We start from the raw sequence: 21,622 nt of genomic DNA on the forward strand, positions 1-21,622 counted from the left end.
TTGGGATGTTATGTGTATCCATTTTATTTAAACTAACTGGTGTTACAATCTGTTATATTGTTATTTATTTAAGACACAGATTGGCATTCCTAGTGCAAAGAGTTCCTAGGGTGAATTATGTTTTACAAATATGCTATATGATATAGAATAGATGCTTTTAAATTACGCTACATGATACAGATGCTGACATCTGGTGCAATGGGGCAAGATAAGTTTTATTCTGTATGTTATTATAGTAGTGGGCCACAGTATAGCCCATTCTACTCATTCATTACACTCAGTGTTGACTGTGTCTAAATATAAGTAGTGATTTTCATATCAATCAGGAATTGCAATCCAACTTTGTAAATCGAACCCAAATAGTGAATGGTATGATGAATTTCAATGGTAATTAAACTTTCCTTAATAATTTACTGTAAGTATATGACCCCCATCCGAGGTCAATTATTCTAGTAACATTGGTTAACAATATCCATCAAATGCTAATAGGTTATCATATAATATTCTGCTGAAAGTATGTCATTATAAAATAAATTAATTTAGAATTTCATCAGTGTGATTTATAATTAATTGGAATAGATTTTAATCTTGCATTTCTGTCCTTAAAGAAATATCTTTCTTTATCTTTAAAAGAGTTTTTAAAGGCATCAGAGGCATCCAAAGTAATGGTCACTGGCTTCAAAAGGGACAACACAAGCAGGCACCCCACTTTTAACATGTGTCAAACACACTACATGCATGTAAAATGAGGCAGGATTTCAATCCTCCCACTGCACTTTTCATTGGGAAGCCAGTTTTGGGTGTTTTGGGTGCCCTAAAAACCATGGAATTATTTATAAATCTAACTCAATCATCTTCAGTGAGGAGTAGAAGCAAAATTCCCACAGACATTTTTTTCCCCTTTGTATCTTTTCATTTGTAACATAACGATCAATCCTCAAGCTTAAAGCTAGCTAGATTTGCCTGGTTCTTTTTATTTATTAAATGGGCTTTTGGATTAGTCTAATATCAGGTTATGAACATCCACAGCTATTTTTCAGGGATGGGCAAAGCCACAATGCAATATATATGCATACAGTTAAGCACATGATTTGTTCAGAAAAGAGTAGAAACTTGAAAAGTACCTTCACTGAATCAGAAAGCATTTGTCTATTCATATCAGCAGTCTCTATGTCTGCTGTGCATAGAATTAAAGACTGGAGTCCTTTCCAACCACAACCAGTTAGGATAGAAATTAAACCTGGGATTTGTCCAACAAACAAAACAGGACTCTGCAATTGATCTGCAACCCTTCAAGCATTCAACTTTAGGAGCCTTCCAAGAGACCATACTAGACTCTGTGAAGAGCAGCTTTTGCATATGGATGGAGAAAAATGGATATATTTGGCTATAGTTTAAAACTCACTTTATTTCCATAATTTTGATTAGCTATTTTCTTCATCAGCTAACACAAAATACTTTATATAATATTTAAATTTTAAATTTCAAAAATTCTCTTGAATCAGGATGTCTTCATGGAAAAGCAGATTACAGGCTGAATTGCATGTTTAATAATAAAATATCTGGTCATAAAGTCAGTTAATTAGATCTTCAGTTAATGGTTGATTTCTAAGATGCTGATCAAGTTACACAAGAATGTCTGAAATTAGTCATGAGGTATTTCTGATCAGTCAAAAGATAAATCAAGGAACAAGAACATAATCTATATTGATTGGTTAGGAACTTAATTTGTTTTGAAAATATAGAACTGTCCATAATTCCCATTCAACTGTATTCTCTACATTCCAGGCTTATTCATTGAAAAATAAGTGGTACATTTGGAAAAGAGTTTACGAAGGCCACATTTATATATCCTACTATATTTGTGTGCCCTAGCTGCTCAGTCAAACTTTTGAGCAGTTGAATGCCAATTGCCTAGCTTGAGAAGGTGAAACCTTTATTTAGGAAGGGTGAGGGGAAGATGTCAGGAGAAACATTCCTTGTAATGTTATAGGTATATCACATAGAATACTGCAAGTATATCACAAAGTTCTTCACTCAATATATGCACTGCTCCTGCAATTACCTTCAGTTCCTTGCCCTACCCCATCCATCAGTCTCAGCCCAATCGAGGATTGACTAACAGCATCTTGTCTTTTTATGTACCCTAAGAGCATATGCACCAAAGACAAATTCCTTGTGTGTCCAATCACACTTGGCCAATAAAGAATTCTATTCTATTGGGTAATTCTGCAAGGTACACTTTTCTCCTCTGACCCTGACTCACAAAATGAACATTAAAAACCCTGGATTATTGAGTGACTTACATAACTCATAATGTTCCTACCATTGTTCTACTTTTTCAATCTGTGTATTAGGATTTTCTAAGGCAGTTAAGAAAGCTTTATTTCAAGGCATGAAGAACCCCTTTGGAGCTGTTTGGCCAGTGAAGACATATTGATACATACTTATAAATCAGCAGTCATGTTGATTTTTTTCATGTCGCTGTCAGGCCTCATCTTTGGTTCCGGTGGCTGACAGAGGCTTCTATACATGTCAACCACTGGGAAAAACTGTCTAGTGACACTTCTCGCTCAACTTGGTTCCTTCCACATCATAAGAAGCTTCCTTGAAGCAAGTCCAGCTGCCTCACATATCCCTGTTTCTAACCAAAATGGGTTTCATCTGCAGGCATCAGAGATGAGGAAAATGTTTTTAATGTTCAAAAACTCAGAAAACCCATCCAAAAATAGAGACCAAGCTTGAAAGATTACCAGTTTCTGATTTTTGTATCTTTTGGGTTGTTTTTTTTAATAAGTCCACTTGGAAAACATATTTTGGGGCAAGGAAGGATTATGCAGCAAGATGCAAAGGATTGTCTTTGAAATATCAGAAAATGTATTTGAAGATTCTCTACTGTGATTATTTAAATCACACACATACATAGGCCAAAATTCAAATGTAGGTAGTCCTCAACTTACAATGATTTATTTAGTGAACATTCAAAGTTACAATGGCACTGAAAAAAGTAACTTACACCCAGTCTTGCATTTATGACTGTCATAGTATCCATTCCACATGGTCACATGATCAAAATTCAGGCACTTAACAACTGGCGTGTATTTATGATAGTTAGAGCATCCCGGTGTCATGTGATCACCATTTACAACCTCTCCCGCTGATTTCCTATAAGCAATGTGTAAAACTAGATTCATTTCAATGACCATTTGATTCACTTAGCTACAGTGATTTGCTTTAAAACAATAGCAAAAATTAGTCACAACTCATGTAGCAGCCAACTTGCTTAGCAACTGAGATTCTTATCTTCATTGTGATTGTACATCACAACACCTGTAGCTCTTTTTACTCAATAATACAATATAGTGCAGGTGAGCAGATTTTTTTTCAAAGGGATGCTGCATTAAGAATGAACAACATCCCATTCTTCAACAACCCTTCGTGTTTTAGACACTTTCCACTGATATCTTTGGAAGCTCTTTTAAAATTTGCTGTCAAGGAAAGGTTTTTTTTATCTTTAATTAACTGCTAATTAGAGGTTATACTTTTCTAGCCTGAGGGGTTAGGGCCCAGATGGTTCTCTAATAGCCATTTTATGCTCCTTAAGCAGGAGGTAAGTCACATTTAGTGAAAACTGAACAAATCAGGCAACTGAAGATGCCAGATTATGCATTATGCTACGAATGAGGTTATGATGAATGTACTGTACATCCACAAAATCCTGGGACAATTTCACGACAAGGCAGCAAAGAATCTGATGGTATCATCAGAATCACAGTGATCTTAGGCTAATTTTCAACTGTATGAATGCTTAAGAAAGATGTAAAAGGAATAAAAAATGGGAACTGATCTGACAGGAATGAAAGATTGGTTCCTATAAAGAATACAGAATACAAGCCTGTTTATTTGTCTTGAGGTGGTGTTGCTTCAGAATTAGATTGTGTTTCTCCAAATCTTCAGAGATGTTATAGCAGCCCCATGGTTATGCTATACCTTAATAACTTGGAAAGTATTTGCATTATTCGTTAGTTCCAAGTTCTTCAAAGGGCAACAGGGAACTTCCTTTCACTTATAGCTGAGAGTTAGTCAAGTAGGTGATAATCTTCACACTATTCCCAATAGCTGCTAGTTCCTAACAAACTCCAAGCCTTTCACCTTCCACTCTAGCAGTATTTTCTAGGACCCAAATATATATGTTAACCATAAAAAATATAATTGTAACATATACATATACAAGGCTGTCGATCCGAGCTCCTAAATCACAAGACAGATACATGAAGATATTTTTAAAATATTTTAATGAGTGCAACTATTCTGAAGAGTTTTTCTACAAAAAACAGAAATGTTATATTGGTGAACCTGGAACTATCTACTTGAAAGATAAAGCATGACTTCAGAAATCAGGAAGATCTTAAACTTCTGTTGCAATTTGGAGTATTAATACATCTATTTAAGATAAACTTGCCAAAGTATTTTTTAGGCTGTCCTTAGTACAACAGTTTCAGCATATAAGGAACAAACACCGTTCACAGTACTGTAATACCTTTAATGCACATCTAAGTATTGGTGAATTAAGACTAAATGGGTCTGGATCAGTTCTTCCAGCAAATCAAAGCAACATGCATCTTAGACACATTTTCCTCATAGTGTTGCCTTTATATTGTGCCCCCTAGGCTACTATAGGACTCTGCCAATGTTCTTTCTCCCAAATCCTCTTTGAACTTTGACTGGCTTCTTTCCAATACTTAAATCTGAGGACATAGATGCAAGCATGTCATATCTGTTAGAAATAACAGCTGTGAATAAAGGATTAAAAGCATCATACGATTACATGTTTGGAACCATGCCCTTAGCATGTCTTGTTGTCAGTTGAAAGTAACACGCCAGGAATCTTTTGGTGTTACAAACCATGGAATGATTGAATTGCGGCTTCATCACATTTAAAATGAAGTCATTGTATAATTATGTTTCTCATATGCTAAATTGATGGGAGGAGGCTAAATTATCAAATAAAGAAAGTCAATGCATCCACCTGATTATTCATGAGTGAAAAAGTGGCTGAAATCATGGACAGCAAACAAATACACCTCACGTCTAAAGAGAAAAGAATGCAGATGCTCTCAAGGAATTCCTTACCTCAGGTGTACTCAAAAAGGTGCTTTGTTACATGAAAAAATAATCATTGGCAATAGTTGTCATTAATTGCAATGGAAATACTAAGGAAAATCTGAAATTTTTTTCAGCTATGATTTTTAAACCTACATTCTTCCTTTAAAAGTGGCACTAGCACAAGTAGCATCCATGCTATCTATTCAGAAGCATAAAAGTATAGAATTATTTTTTGCAGGTATATAGGACTATAACGAGGGGAGAAATGCAGCAGGTTCTGACAGGTTCTGGAGAAATTTTGAGTAGTTTGGAGAACCGGCACATACCACCTCTGGCTGGCCCCAGAGTGGGGTGGGAATGGAGATTTTGCAATATCCTTCTCCAGGAGTAGGGTGGGAATTGAGATTTTGCAGTATCCTTACCTAGGAGTGGGGTGGGAGTGGAGATTTTGCAATACCCATCCCAGGAGTGGGGAGGGAATGGAGATTTTGCAATATCCTTCCCCAGGAGTGGGGTGGGAATGGAAATTTTGCAATATCCTTCCCCAAGGTGTGGGGAGGGAATGGAGATTTTGCAGTATCTTTCCCCAGGAGTAGGGTGGGAATTGAGATTTTGCAGTATCCTTACCCAGGAGTGGGGTGGGAATGGAGATTTTGCAATACCCATCCCAGGAGTGGGGAGGGAATGGAGATTTTGCAATATCCTTCCCCAGGAGTGGGGTGGGAATGGAAATTTTGCAATATCCTTCCCCAAGGTGTGGGGAGGGAATGGAGATTTTGCAGTATCTTTCCCCAGGAGTGGGGAAGGAATGGAGATTTTGCAATACCCATCCCCAGGAGTGGGGAGGGAATGGAGATTTTACAATATCCTTCTCCAAGGAGTATGGACGGAATGGAAATTTTGCAGTATCCTTCCCCTGCCATTCCCACCAAGCCACGCCCACAGAACCAGTAGTAAAAAAAAATGAATTTCATCACTGACTATAACCCAATAGACTACTACTTTTCAGTAAATAAGTTGATAGTAAATGAAGTGCATATAATTCTCGACTTATAACCATTCATTTAGTGACTATTTGAAGTCACGATGGTATGAAAAAAAAGTTCATGTATTTATAAAGGCTGAAGCATTCCAGGGTCATGCAATCGCATCTGTGACCTTCCCACCCAGCTTCCAACAAGCAAAGTCAACAGGAAAAACTTGATGGTTGTGTGATTCACTTTAAAACTATAGTGATTCACTGAAGGTCATAAAATTAAATACAAGTCACTTAAAAACCACCTTGCTTAGCAACAAAAAATCTGATTTATTGTGGTCATAAGTCAAGGACAACCTGTAGATGCATTTTGGTGGAATCCAAGACTCACTGGCTGCAAGTCAATACAAATAGAAACACTTCTCCAAAGATAGCCATACACTAGTGTTGAAATATATCCATTGATTTTCTAAAGTTAAACTTTCAGTTGTATAATAATGAAAAAATAAACACAAATAAATCCTAGTTAGGAGCACCAGATAGCCCCTTCCCTATGACAGTACCTTTCAAATACCTTCCCATCATACATGGCTATTATATTTGATCCACCTAGGTGGAAATCATGGGTATTGCAGCCTAATCATCAAATATATTCAAAGAACATCTGTTTAAGAACAATTGTCCTGTGTCCCAAACTAGTTCACATTTGTATACAAAAAAGTGCACTTAGTTTTTGAAAGAGCTTAACTATTTCATATAGAAGACTATACAGAATAACTATTGGTATTTATTGATGACAAACACATACAAGTCCTCAAATTTCAATGTTCACCTATATTTGGGACCTTCCTATTTATTCAAATGTTATCTATTGTGAAACTTTCAGAATTTTGCTGAATTGGATATCAAATAAATGTTTGACATTTGCAAACGTAATCACTCCTTATTCAGCATTAATTAATTAATTAATTCCTACTGATGGACCTAGGCTGCTGATATGATTCAAGAATCAATCTCCTTGAATGAAAAGTTTTTTGGACAAAAGTGGCAGATATCTACTTCAAAGACTTCCAAGTCAAACAACAAGAATAAATAAGCAATCTTTCAGAAAAGAGAAAAAGCAAATTGATATTTTCAGAGGTATAGGACTGTTCTTAAATATGTATCGACAATTAAACCACTATATAATAGGCAACTTAATTAAAGATCAATACTGTCATCTACTATTTCATTAAAATCTGATTCTATTTCTAATTAATTAAAGAGTATTTTAAAAAAACTATTTTGGCTGATCAAGAGTTTCAGATTATTTTCACACATGATATTTACACCATTCCTCACCCCCACTCCCTTCCTGCATTTTAAGATTCTGGACTGCAAATTTGAAATGTCCATTAGCTGGAAGGATGTTTATATGTCTCACACAAAGACTATGAAAAGTTCTGTTACATTCAACGTGCCAAGTTTACATGGCATTTTCACACAGAGAACTTCTGTATCTTTCAGTATTATTAGAAACTGGTTGGTGATGTGATTGAAAAGCCTGCACGGCTTGAATTTTGTCAGTGATACTTTAATGGCTTTCTCTCTAAGTGCATCATGGCCACAAAATTGACCCCCCCCCCCCAAAAAAAAATGTGCAAACCTGAGCCAAAAGCAAATTAATAGCATCATTTCAATCCTAACCATATTTATTTGGAGATACCAGGGAACAGGGAGATCTATTCCCTTGTTTTAAGAGTGGGGAACCTGTAATCAGTTCTACAGATGCTGCTCTATTATCATTCCTAACATCCAATCAAAATGGTTAAGTGATAGATACTAGACTTAATATCAGCAGTAATTCAGGAGCATCTGGAGGGCCACACATTGAGAGTGTCAGCTGTAGCCTTACAGTTTGGACACAACTTATCTTGGACTCTTAAAACTTTTTTGAAGTTTTAAAGTTGGGAGAAAAAAAATTTTTTTTTAAAGGTAAGCTTGGGAGTGAAGTTCCAATGACAACTTTTCTAAAGGCCATGCCTTGTATATATGTTTGCGAAGAAAGCCAGGTTTTGGAACTACCCCTGAAAGTAACCTCCTGGAACAGTTGGACCTGCTCCATGATTTCCCCAGCTAGTGACTCTTCTTTGAGCGGATTTCAGGCTCACCCCTGGAACAGCTTATAAGGAGGAGGTAACATACCCACTTTCAGCTCTTTTCCAAAGACGGTCCTCTCTCCCAAGGCGGAGCAGTTCCACCGGCCATTGCGAAACTGGAATTGACACTCGTTGATTCCCATTTGGGAGCCTTCCCCGATCACGATGATGGCATCGGGTCTGCTCTGACAGATAGCTCTCTGCCTTGGAGCCAGTCCCGGGATTTTGTTACAGATGATACTGGCTCCCAAAGCCACGACTGAAGAAAGACCCCTAAGAAGAAAAGGAGAGGGAGGGAGGGAAGGAGAAGAGCGATCATGAATCCTCTCATCCGAGTCGGGATCAATCGATTCTCTAAAAGGCTTCTTCTTTTGGGGCGTCCCTCGGTACGAACTGGAAGTGGCAGGTTTCTCAACATCAAAGCCCGCCCGGATGCCGCTTAAGCCCTCCGAGCGGCTCATCTGCCCATCAAGCCTCGACAGCCGCTTATTCCACCGATTGTCTAGAGAGCAAAGCTTTCAGCAAGCCTAAGAGTGGGGGAAAGGGCGGGGGAATTTCTAACCACCCCCACACCCACCCTCGCAGAAATCGGTAAGGGGGCACTGAACCGGCCCGCCCGCCCTCCCTCCCTCCCACCCCCCCTTTTGTTCTCCGGCGCCCTCGGTAACAAGTGTTCCCTAAAACTATCCGGCACCTACTCGAGCAGGGCCAGAAGCATCATTTTTGTTCCACCAGCCCCCCCGCGGCCAAGAACACCAGTACAGCGCTGCTTCGTCTGCTGGCGTCCGCTGTCCCTCCGGACTACGGCGCTGAAAAAAGGAGTTGGGTCAATTTAACAGGGAGGAGAGCCTCGCCTCCCTTCTCTCTCCCAATCTCCTCGTGCGGCGGGTGGTGGGTGGGGGTGCTCTCTCTCTCTCTCTCTCTCTCGCTCTCTCTCTTATTCCGGACTTCCCCAACCGGGGGCCCTCCAGATGCAACGAATCGCGACTGGGAACTGGAGGGAAATGGTAGCCCAGAGTATTTGAAAGACGCTAGTGGGAAGAAGGGGGCTTACAGGATTGGGTCCTGCTTACAGGATTGAGAAAGAGAGAGGAAGAGAGAGGTGCCAATGTGTGACCATCCTCCTGGCCTCCCTTTACATTTAAGACAACTAGCAACCCATCTAGGCATAGACTGTAGGGAGGGGGAGAGTGGTCAGGATCCTACTTCTAACCCCCTTCCAAACATCGGCGCGTAGGAATTCCACTGCCTTTCCCTTGCCTCGACACCCCCCCCCCGCGAGCAGTAGGTCTCCTCCCACGCACCTGGCAGATGATCCCAAGCCTGGCCAGCGGGGCAAGTAGTAGGCGCCCCTTGGCGAGCTGGCTTTCCCAACAGGATTTATTCCGACGGTCCCAAAGCGGGGGCGGGGAGAGGCTCTTCCCTAACCCTGGCTGTGAACTCCTTCGGCTGGGTGCTTTCTTTCCGCGGCACTTGGTAGGCGGGTTCTTTGAACGGGAAGAACGCAAGTAACCTGGGCGCGGCGAAGTTACAAACGGGAGCCTCTGAAATGACTGGGAGCTGGTTACAGGTAACCAGGTTACTTTTGTGCGCGCAGTTGGAAGCGCGCTGGGGTGAACTGTTCAGCCCGCCGCCGCCGGTGGGAAAAAGAATCAAAGTAAGGCCCGAGATCCCGCAGCTCCCCGGGGAGTGCTGAACGAGCCCAAAGAATCTGCGCGGGGTTTCAGCTTGAGCGACCTTCGCACAGAAATAGTTCGGCTCGTGGATGCAGGTTCAGTTCTGAAACTTAGCCGTGGCACGTGAGATAACGTGGAGTCAGTGGCCAGACTCAGAGCGCTGCCCAGTTCCTTTTCTGGGTACCAAAGGCAGGACTCGGTCCAGGCCCCCCATTGGTCAGGCCGATAACACCGAGAAAGGGTAAAAAGGACCAAGGTCCGCGGATCCTGCCCTAAATCGCCTGTTTCCCCTGGCCTGGCGCTCATTGCCATTCTGGTCATGTCTCTCGTCTGGCCAGGCGAGGACTTTCGCCTTTCCCCAGGGCTTACGCACATTTAGAATTTCGCTGGGGACGAGAGCAGCAAAAATAGTCGCCTCACCCTGGAGCGAGCGAGCGAGAGAGACGGAGAGAGAACCCTTTCAGACTCCCCCCCCCCCCGAGTTAAATGCTAGCGCAGGTCTGGACAGGTTGAGCCACCGCAGTGTGTTTGCCTTTAAAAATGGGGGGTGGGGAGAGAGAAAGAGAGAGGGGGAGGGAGGGAGAGAAAGAGAGAGGGAGAGAGAAAGAGAGGGAGAGGGGGAGAGAGGGAGAAAGAGGGAGAAAGAGGGAGAAAGAGGGAGAAAGAGGGAGAAAGAGGGAGGGAGGGAAGGACAGAGAGAAGAAGAGACTTACCCTATTTTGATATAGACAATCCCTAGGCTCATAAAGATGTGGAATATCCAGCGCCTGGTTTTCCTGTTCATATTCCTCGATCGTCGTTGGTTTTCAGATCAACATGAGAAAGTTATGCCTTTTTTTTGTAAGTGTATTTAAAATAACAAGGATAGTGATAATAACGCCTGCCCCCCTGCACGCTCTCTTGCGCCCTGGTGGATTCCTCGGTGCCTCAGACAGTGCAACGCCAGGTCAAAGTAGCTCAGACAAAACAGTCCAGCCCTCCTGCGCTCGGAGCCACCCGGAGCGAGCGGTGTGTGTTTGTAAATCCCAAGAGGCAATCACCATCGCCCTCCACTGGGTCTCTCTCTTCGCTCCCTCTCGATCCCGGATTTGTATGCCTGTCACACGTAGCCCTGGAAAGCTCGCTCGCTCGCTCGCGCGCGCGCGGGGAAAGGATGGAAAGGTCTCTCTCTCTCCCTTCGGCGGCGACGGCGGCAGCAGCAACTCGAGAGAATTTTCCCCGCAGGTTTCAGCCTTTAGTGTCTCGAACGCTTTTCTCTCTCCTTCAACATACCGGGGCGTGTTCTCCAAAGGAGGGAGTAGTCCAGCCCGGGTGGGGTGGTGGGGGTGGTGGGAAGGGAAAGGAGTCAACTGGTTTGGGGTGGGGGCGAGGGTTGGAAGCGGGATAAAGAAACCGCGCACTGGATCACCTGTTCGCCTTCTTCTCCCGCCTTGCCCCCAAAGCCATCACAATCAAGGATCCTGTGGAAAGTGGCTTCGTTTCTCTCTTGCCCTTGAATTCCTGCAGCAAAAAAAGGGGGCATCCGAGAAACAGTTCTCTAAGTCCTAAACAGGGATTCGATGTCTCTTATCGATCCTCACTTCCTTCGCCCCGCAACGGGAGCCAGTCCGCCTCCGCCGCCGCCTCCTCTAAGCGAGACCCAGTTTTTCTTGGCTTCTGATTCTGACGGCGAGCTTCCCTTTATCCAGCTCCACTGTCTTCTGCCGGTTCAGGTTGGCGCCTCTCCCTGCTCCCTCCATCCCTCTCTCGTGTTTCTGAAACTGTCCCAAAACCTGACCGATTTTCTCACGCCTTTGGGGGGGGGGGAGAGGAGAGGAGCGCGCCTTCCCCTGGCAGTGGAGCCGCGGCTTCTACCTGCCTAGGAGCGCGCGCGCGCCCTGCAGGGAGGAAAACAACCACCACCTTCTGCGCGCGAAGCACCTGGAAGCCTGAAGTTAGTAGGGGGTTCCTCTTGGATGGCTGAAGCCTGTGCCTAACTTGGCAGCGCCTATCTCTTGCTTTGCTTCGGTTTCACCCATACACGCCCGCAATATGCATCGCACCTCCTCACTAAAGGGCGGGGAGGGGAGGGGAGGAGGGAGGTGGCATCAGCAACAGCGCCGCGAAATGCAACCTTAGGAAGTTTGAAGTCAGTTTTGTTCGCGCCGGTGCCGAAAGCCTGACTCTCGGGACCCTTTAGGTCAGGAGGTCTTCAAACTTGGCCACTTTAAGACTTGTGGACTTCAACTCCTATGCTGGCTGGAGAATTCTGGGAGTTGAAGTCCACAAGTCTTAAAGTGGCCAAGTTTGGGGACCCCTGCTTTAAGGTCCTATATGCAGTGTTTTATTAACCATTAAGCGGACTAAGCACCTCCTTAGGGCACCAGGACCAAAGGGGGACACCACAAAGTTGAGAAAGAAAGAGGGGGGGAAATCCAATGAAGATTTGTACAGTATGTACAATGGAGGGGGGCACCAAGATTTGTCAGTGCTTAGGACACCAGTTAGCCTTAATCAGCCACTGCCTATATGCCGCTGCTGCCAGAGCTCTCGGACAACAGCACTCAAAGCAAAAGACTTTCACTGCTTACCTGGTTTTGTTTAGGTAACTCTCTGACTGATTCATTTCTCCCCCCTCCCTACCGGCGCTCACAACTGCAGTCAGTCCGGTATCCCGCGCGGGATTCTTTGTGGCCCTGAGAGCCAAAGAGCTGCCGTGGGCCGGGTGTCACGCAGGTGCGGATCGTGGCGCTGCTGCTTGAGCTTGTCGAATCCCCTCTGGCGTTTCCCCTTTGGACCTAGGATGTCTCCGGACCCACCTTTAAGCTTGGAGCCCCACTGAGGCCACCAGCCCCCCCCCCTCCCGATTCCCATTGACTTTGGGTCCCCTCCCTCTTGGCTCGGCCCCTCCCTCTTGGCTCGGGATGAGGGGGGTCGCTTTTTTCTTTTGACTATCTGCCCTCTGGTCTTAAGCGCCGGAGCTGCCTCCCCACTCCTTTTGCTCCGCTTTCCCGCCCTGCGCTCCGGAGAGACCGCCCGGCCACCGGCGTCGCTGACCCGGGCTTTTATATGATGCTAACCGTGGGACGCAGCTCCGGGGATGATTCAATTCGGAGGCCGATTTCCTTATCGCACACGCAGGAGGGAGGATTGGCCACATGGGAACAATCGGGCGGAGGTGCGGTGGGGTAAATGGTTTTGAAAGAGGGGGGACGCAGAACAGAAATAGCCTCGGTCCACGAGAACTGCTCTCGTCTCGGATGAACCAAACAGGTCAACCAGAATGAAAGTTTCGGCCGGTTTGACAGAGTCGGGACAAAAGCAGCACTTGGCGAATGCTTAGAATTCCATTCTTCTTTCGAATATGAGCTCTTACAACTGCAGAAGTCCGCGTCCGCAAAACACCGTGTATAAGCTGCAGGTCCTCCGCTCCCGTCTTCTCCGCCGGTCAAGGCTGGGAGGCGGGGAAAGTGGAATTCTTTTCCAGTTTAGAATCCCTTGCCTTGCATAGAGAGTTCATCCTGGCTGCAGAAACTTTTGCCGGTGACTGACTGTCGCTTTAAGTCTCTCTAAATCTCTACTGTATAAACCAGGCGCCAAGTGCTTACTTATTCTCTCCTTGCCTGCCTGTTGCCACGTTTATTTCAGTCTATACCTCTAATCACATTTTGGTAGTTGGCGGGGGATGGGGGTGGGGGGGGTGGGGGATCCTTTGCCTTCAAACCAGTGATCAATTTTTAAAAAAAATCACAACGCGATATTAAAATAAACAACACACTTTCAAAGCCTAGAAGATGAGCTCTAAAGTTTGTTGAGATAATTCGGAGAAGTGATTTCGTTGTTTTGTTTTTGTAAATACGCCATCTAGTGGAATTAAAGATGAATCGGTGAGATGACCTTTGATAAAGGTGCATTGAAAGGACATTTGATGTGGCCCCCTTTATTCAAATTGGACAGCTTGTTGTTGCACAGAATTCTGTGCAACATTGTTCTTTTAATATTATTTAATTAACAACACCTGGTTATTCCTTTGGTTTGTGTTGATTTCTTTTGCATTTCCCCCAAATAGGAGACCAGACTAAAAATGTAATTTCACCCAACCCAAAATAATATTTGGAATAAGAGAGTAATATTCATTACGCAAGGACAAAGTGTGTAAATATAAGAGTGGATGGGTGGAAAAAGTTGCAATGAACATGATGTTGCACTTCAGACTTTAAAATTGTCTGAAGTGTTGTTTCCAAACCTGGGAAATTATATTTTTAATATAAAAAATATAAACTGTACCCTCCTAGGAAGGAACTCCTGACCCATGTAGTTTAGTAGTCTGTTTTCAAAGTGCACAAGTGCACAAGCAAGTCCAGTAGTCTCACTCCCATCAAGACTAATAATACAATCACTTCTGGGTGTCAAAGTCCTAAAATAGTATCAACACTTCAGAAATTACTCAGATCTGTTCCTCATTATGCAGAGACTTAGCTGGGGGGGGGGATATCATGATTGGAACCGTGGAAGGAAATAGAAGACAACGAGAACTAACAGCAGAACAGATGGATCCAGTTACAGTAGGGACGAGAACATCACTGGAACACCTAAAACTGAGGGGCAGACGAAGGAAATCTATGTGATTGTTAAGAATTAATGCCAACTTGGTAGCCCATCAGCATTCAATCAACCAATCAAATATGCTTGTCTCATAAGTAAAAATGACCTTTTTATGCTGGAAGTTGCCTTGAGAAACCAACAGACTTGCCGTCTCTAAGCCTGTGTTGTCTGGAATAACTAAAAAAGACATGCAAAGTTTCAGAGAGGACTTTTTCCAAGTATATAGATACAGATTAACAGACTTGGAAGCAAGGATTAAATGAATTTATCTTTGCTACCAGTTCGCAAATGTGAGCACGCATGCACGGACCTTCCCCTTAAGCACAGAGCATCAAAAATGGGACATTATGACATTGCCACCACTAACAGTTCGCCTGAACCAGATAGAACCAACTGAATTGCATCACTGGTTGGAAGGGACCTTGTAGGTCATCTAGTCCAACTCCCACCCAAGCAGACCCTACACCATTTCTGACAGATGACAGTCCAATCTCTTCTTGAAAGCTTTCAGTAATGAAGCTCCCACAATCTTCAAAGGCAAGCTGTTCCATTGGTTGAGTGCTCTCACTGTCAGAAAATTTCTCCTTATTTCCAGGTTGAATCTCTCCTTGTTCAGTTTCCATCCATTATTCCTTGTCTGGCCTTCAGGTGTCATAAAAACCATAAGCCATAAAAACCCATAAAAAGGATTGTTCAGACACATTTGTATAGCCTTTGCTATGCTACTAAACTGCAACCCTTCAACAATACAAGCTCATTTCAAGGGGACTTTTACCAGATACATGGCCTGTCGATCCAAAGACTTAATATTAAAATATTGAATACCGAGTTGAGTGTGTCTGAAATCATAATCTAGAACTCATAAATGGAAATAATGGGGGGGGGAACAGTCTCCACCAGTAACCAAATTGTGTAAAGCCCATTGGGTGTGACCAAAGCTAAGTAATATTAAGTCCCACCGCTACTCGTAGAAACTTGCTTTACTATTAAACTCATTGGGATTTATTAGAAGTCCATTGTGGCTTTAGTGTAGTGATTTACTGCAGTGTAACATTTGCAGCCAAAAGTATTTTAAAATCTAGCTAATAATGAGAAGATAGTTCTCCAAGAACTCTGAAATAAATAAAGTGTACTATCAGCAGTATTAGCAGCAAACTTCACTTGCTTATTTTGTAAGGGTATTTTTTTTAATGAAAAAGGAGATATGTTGCAAGGACAGGGACATTTCTTGCATAAATGCATGGTCACCATAGGCTTCTGCAAGACTGACTTTCCATCTCTTTATTTAGCAGCAATAATCTTCTCCTAAACAAAGATAGCCAGCCAAAGCTACACCCAAAAGTCATTTATCATTTGTTTCCACATTTGTATCCCTATTGTTAATTCTCTATCAGGGTTGCCTTTGAGGTGAGGCTATGTAACCATTTAATGCGCTACAAGGTCAGGATGATATGCTTGGATTGAGTTGGGATACACTTCAGTCTTAATAAATTGCAACTCAAATCCTAAAAAGTTTGTTCCCCTCTTTTAGCAGGGGGTCTTCGCTGTTGTTAGTGTAAAGATGCAAATCCATTGGTAGAACCAAACAAGGAAATTTGCACAATGACTTCCCAGACAATGGCTGGCACTGGGCAGCCTTATTAATGTCTTATTTTTCATATGTATGAAAAGTAATTCAAGCAACAGCAACAACGTAACCAACCAACCAACCCACCTCCCAAAAAGAAAAATCCTTTAGGAGCACTGGCCACTTGCAGTTTGAATTCAAGAGAGAATGTTTTTAAAACCCCATTCTGTAACCAGATCCTAGGCGTACCTCCCATCAATGGCCTTCCCTTTTATCAAGCTAATCATACAGTTCCTTTTTTGTTGTCAAAACACCTCCTCAAGATTGAAAGCCTTTTTTTTTTCCAGTGACGGGATTTGGGTTGCTATCACCAATGTTGCTGGGTGTTTGAACTATCTCCTTTCCCTCTTTTGCACCCATCTGAAAGAGCATAATCAACACAATTATTGGATTACATGCCTGTACAATTCTAGAACCCAAAGTCAGACAATTTAGATCATGGCCCGTTATATACCAAAACAAGCATTCCACAAAATTGTTGACATTTTAAAAATGATATCAGAAATGGTATCTTCTGGGGGGAAAGCCAGACGCTCTGTTTGTTCTTATCCCAAGACTGGAAGCAAACATCTTTAACTGGAGAACAGTTAAATAGTGTGAAGTTTTATTTCATTTGTATGCCGCCCTTTTCCCTGTAAGGGACTCAGGGCGGCTCACAACTCAAACAAGGGAAGGGGGATACAGATAATTGACAATAACACAGAACAATACATAATTAAAAACGCAACAATCATACCATTTGAGATAGGGGCAACGATTCTTTAGCCCCAGGCCTGTCGGAACAGCCTGGTTTTAAGGGCTATGTGGAAGGCCTGGAGGGTGGTGAGGGTGCGAATCTCCACGGGGAGTTCGTTCCAGAGGGTCGGAGCAGCAACAGAGAAGGCTCTCCTCTGGGTAGTCGCCAGACGACACTGGCCGGCGGATGGAATTCAGAGGAGGCCTAGTCTGTGCGATCTAATCGGTCTGGTGGAGGTAATTGGCAGCAGGCGGTCTCTCAAGAACCCAGGTCCAATACCATGAAGGGCTTTATAAGTGACGACTAGCGCCTTGAAGCGTATCCGGAGACCAATAGGCAGCCAGTGCAGCTCGCGGAGGATAGGTGTTACGTGGGTGAACCGAGGTGCACCCACAATCGCTCGCACGGCTGCATTCTGGACAAGCTGAAGTCGCCGAATACTCTTCAAGGGCTGCCCCATGTAGAGCATGTTGCAGTAGTCCAGTCTGGAGATCACAAGGGCATGAGTGACTGTTGTGAGAGCCTCCCGGTTCAGGTAGGGACGCAACTGGTGCACCAGGCGAACCTGGGCAAATGCCCCCCTGGTCACAGCTGACAAGTGGTGTTCAAAAGTCAGCTGTGGGTCCAGGAGGACTCCCAAATTGTGGACCCTGTCTGAGGGGCGTACTGTTTGACCCCCCAGCCTGAGAGATGGAACACTTGGCCAATTAGTAGGAGGGAAGCACAGCAGCCACTCGGTCTTATCTGGATTGAGTACTAGCTTGTTAACCCCCATCCAGTCCCTAACAGCCTCGAGGCCCTGGCACATCACGTCAATCGCTTCATTGAGTTGGCACGGGGCGGACAGATACAGCTGCGTATCGTCGGCGTACTGGTGGTATTTTATCCCGTGCCGTCGAATGATCTCACCCAGCGGTTTCATGTAGATATTAAATAGGAGGGGGGACAGGACTGAACCCTGCGGTATCCCATACGTCAGGGGCCTAGGGGTCGGTCTCTGCCCTCCGACCAACACCGACTGCGACCTGTCCGAGAGGTAAGAGGAGAACCACCGTAGAACAGTGCCTCCCACCCCCACCTCCCGCAGTCGTCGCAGAAGGATACCATGGTCGATGATGAAATAATGAAATATTATTTCTAACCAGACTCTGAAGTCATCTCAGGTAGACACTTCCCATTCCAAGCTAATTATGCATTGCTCTCAGTCTTTGGATAGACTTAGAACTTTGGAGAAGTTAGGTTACTGCCTGGGGGGGGGAGGGGAGAGAGGCAGGTACTTCTGCTGACCAAGTGCCAAGAGAAGAAATCTGAATAAAAGCCTTACCTTTCTACATTAACATCAATTATGAACTTCTGCATGGACTTGGCTTGAATAAACACATACTCAGACATGCAATTCAGTCCTACATATGAATACATAAAAGGAGAATACACAGGAATGCAATAAAAATTGATACTGTCTAAACCTAGAAGTTGTGAATTATGCCAATCTGATTATCCAGCAGAGTTTCTGTTCAAGTCAGGTCTTGCCATATTGATTTTTATTTTTGGTTGACTTTTCCTGCAAATGTTTCAATTCAGAACTTTACATCACAAATTTTAACCAGGGTTTGAATCCACAGACATATTGAACTTGCTGAAGCAAGCAAAATAATAAATTAATTTGAATGCCAGCAAATTAATATTTTTATCGCATCATCCTTTGTTTAATAATATTGACTCTTTTCACTTTTTGAAAATGGCAACATTAAAATACACATTTATCTTTTTTCATTGAATGTTGATAGTTATTTCAGCTAATTTGTATTTTACAACGGTAAACATACATCCCAGATGAATAAACAAGAATCAAAAAAGGAGAAGGTATATGATTGTAACAGGACAGTTGAAAAAAATCCTGATAAGAAGTTACACAAAAGACCAGAACTTTTAGAACTGTGCATGGAGATAATTATAGCGGGAATATAGCAGGAATGAAGTAAAAAGAACTATGTAGAAGAATTGGAAGTCATGGGAAATTCTCTGTGAGCCAAATATTTTGAATAACCATTCCCAGCTTCTGGTTTCCTGATTAGTCAATGCCTCCTTCCTCTCTCCTTCTTCCACCACACATTGATGGATCATTGAACTTCTAGATTCCATATAGGAGGAAATATCCAGGCCTTCAAAGATTTATAAAATGCTTGCAGTGTTGAGGGGTCAAGTGAATCTCAGGGGCAACAGTGTTCCAAAGGTCAGGCAATGCAACAGAGAATAGATGTTTCCCTGGTCCCACCAGATGGCATTTTAATGGAACCCAAAGCATGTCTATCCTGTGAAATCTAGTGGGATGGGAAAAGAGATACAGATGTTCTCAGAAATAACTTGGCTCTCTACCATTAAGGGCATTATAGGTGATAATCAAAACCTTCAATTGCATCCAGAAGTGAATTGCGGCTCACGGAGTTGGGGCATACTGAGGTGTTCCTGTAACTGCCAATGTTGCAGCTTCCAAGTAGTTTTCAAGCGCACTGTAATAATCCATGTAGTATGGATCACAAATAATGTTTCCCAATCCAGGGAAGGGTATAATTAGTATTCAAGACAAATTTCTGCAAAGGCCCTCCTTGTCATGGTTGCACCTGTGCCTTAAACAGATCAAGGAATATTTCCAAATTGTACACCAGCTCTATCTGGGCCACTGTGACACCATAGAGAACTAAGGACTCTAATGGCCTACAGCATCACCCAATATCTAAGCAACATAACCTCTGTTCTCATCACTGTTATATTAGTACTAGAGTTGGTTGGCTCTAGAAAATGTATAAACTTATTAACAGAGATCTTTCTTGCAAGTCTTACAAAGCTTGTAATTTCCAATATTTTGTTAAACAGCAGTCACAAAAGTCAAATCTGGAAACTCCATATATTTTGAAAGCAACAGTGATAGTTATCTCCTAACATAACAATATGACTCAGAAGAGAATTGATCAGAATAATAATTTCTCCCATGAGCAGAGGAAATAATAGTTAATGGAAAAAATGGCAATGAGTAGAAATAAAAGGGTAAGATGAAGTCAAGGGGTGTATAGATGAGTCATAACATTAAGAGGGATGATCACTTAGTTGTCAAGTTCAACCACAATAATTTTCCATCTGTCAAATTATATATACTCTGTGTTTGTGTGTTTGTGTGTGTGTCTGTGTGTGTGTGTTTTTTTATTGGCATCTTCTTACTTATTTGTTGAATATGGGATGATATATGCTAAAGTAACATTTATCTTTTAAAGAAATAAGTTTTACATTCACTAATGAAAATATTAATTTGACATAAATTTCTCCTAGTGCAATCTCTTTTGTTTGTAAGGTGGAATCAATGATGCTATTCTTTTTTGGTCTTATTATAACTTCTTGTACTGTACAGCTGAAGAGACATTTTAGTTGGCACAATCCACCCTTCCATTTCAACAAAAGATAATCTTCAATTACAATTTCAAAAAATATATCAGCTTTTTATCTATATCTACAGTATGTATTAGGAACTATTCTTCCATCTGTAGATCCAGAGCTGGTATATCTGGGATGCAAAAATATAGACAAATACCAGAAGCAAACTTGGTCATTTCTAATGGCTGATTTTGATGGACATGACACTGTGCCTCAACACGAGTGCCCTATAATTGTTAAAATAGCAATAGCAAGATTACAGAATTTTTTTTTAAATTTTAGCTTTGCTCCTGTTAAAGTTAAATGTCAATACAGTTAACAGTGCTTAGAACAGCAATAACCCAAGAATCTTAGAAGCTATATTTTGTTTAGCTAAATATTTTAATTCTTCCTTTAAGCCCTCTTCCTCATTTCTGTGGTTAGCATTGTCCACAGAATAGTCAGATTCCAAGGAAATGCCTCCTAATTAGGCTTTCTACCTTTTTTCAGTTTTATAAAGTTGCAAAAGATCCTTATATTTCAAGATTTCTCACGGACCCACACGTCACGTGCAACATGGTCCATCTTAAAGGAATACCAGACTTTAGCTTTCGGACCAGTTTGTTTTCTCTCATGTGTTACAGAAACAAAAAGCAACTAGCTTCAGGACCAGGAAATAAATAATAGGGCTATAAAAAATGAAATGTTATTTAAAGTAATACAGTACATAATTTATTTTAAAAGAAAGTAAGTTCAATTTCTGAAGGTTAAAAAAAAATCTTTCTCTTACACACATATTTTTGGCAGGGTTTTTTTTTAACTCCATAGGACTATTTTTTATGTGCTGATATCATCCCCACAGAAAACAAATTAAAAATGGGTGAAAGGCTCACCTTTGATCTCATTTCCTTTTTAAGTTATTTCTGTCTTATTGTACAAGGATAGCAACATGTTCCTGCAGAATCAGCCCATCACTACCCAATACAATCAACATGGATGTACCTACGGTGGATATAAAAAATCTACATAGCCCTGTTAAAATGCCAGGTTTTTGAAGTGTAAAAAAATCAGATCTATATAAATCACTTCGGAATTTTCCTCCACCTTTAATATAACATATAAGCTGTAAAATTCAATTCAAAAAACAAGCTAAAATATTTTTTGTGGGGGAGGTATAATAAAAGAAAAATACAATAACACGATTGCATAAGTGTGGATACCTTAAACTAAAACTTTGCTGAACCACATTTCGATTTTACCCATAAATCCAGTCTTTTGGGGTAACAGCCTATCAGAGAGCCGAGGTGGCGCAGTGGTTAGGATGCAGTACTGCAGGCCACTTCAGCTAACTGTTATCTGCTGTTCAGCGGTTCT

The 21,622-nt window shown here is 42.3% G+C and overlaps 1 protein-coding gene across 1 annotated transcript in view; it reads right to left on the reverse strand.

Annotated features, from left to right (window-relative positions):
- The window catches only part of WNT7A (Wnt family member 7A), a 45,368-nt gene extending 34,688 nt beyond the window's left edge, over positions 1 to 10,680 (reverse strand). Inside the window, exons 1-2 of the mRNA XM_032210997.1 lie at positions 10,610 to 10,680; positions 8,267 to 8,493 (exon numbers count right to left, since the gene is read on the reverse strand). Of these exons, the coding sequence (XP_032066888.1) occupies positions 8,267 to 8,493; positions 10,610 to 10,680 (298 nt within the window). The remainder of the gene's footprint in view (positions 1 to 8,266; positions 8,494 to 10,609) is intronic.
- Positions 10,681 to 21,622: the final 10,942 nt, after the last annotated feature.

The sequence above is a fragment of the Thamnophis elegans genome, chromosome 2, assembly GCF_009769535.1.
Source record: "Thamnophis elegans isolate rThaEle1 chromosome 2, rThaEle1.pri, whole genome shotgun sequence".
Lineage (NCBI taxonomy): Eukaryota > Metazoa > Chordata > Lepidosauria > Squamata > Colubridae > Thamnophis > Thamnophis elegans.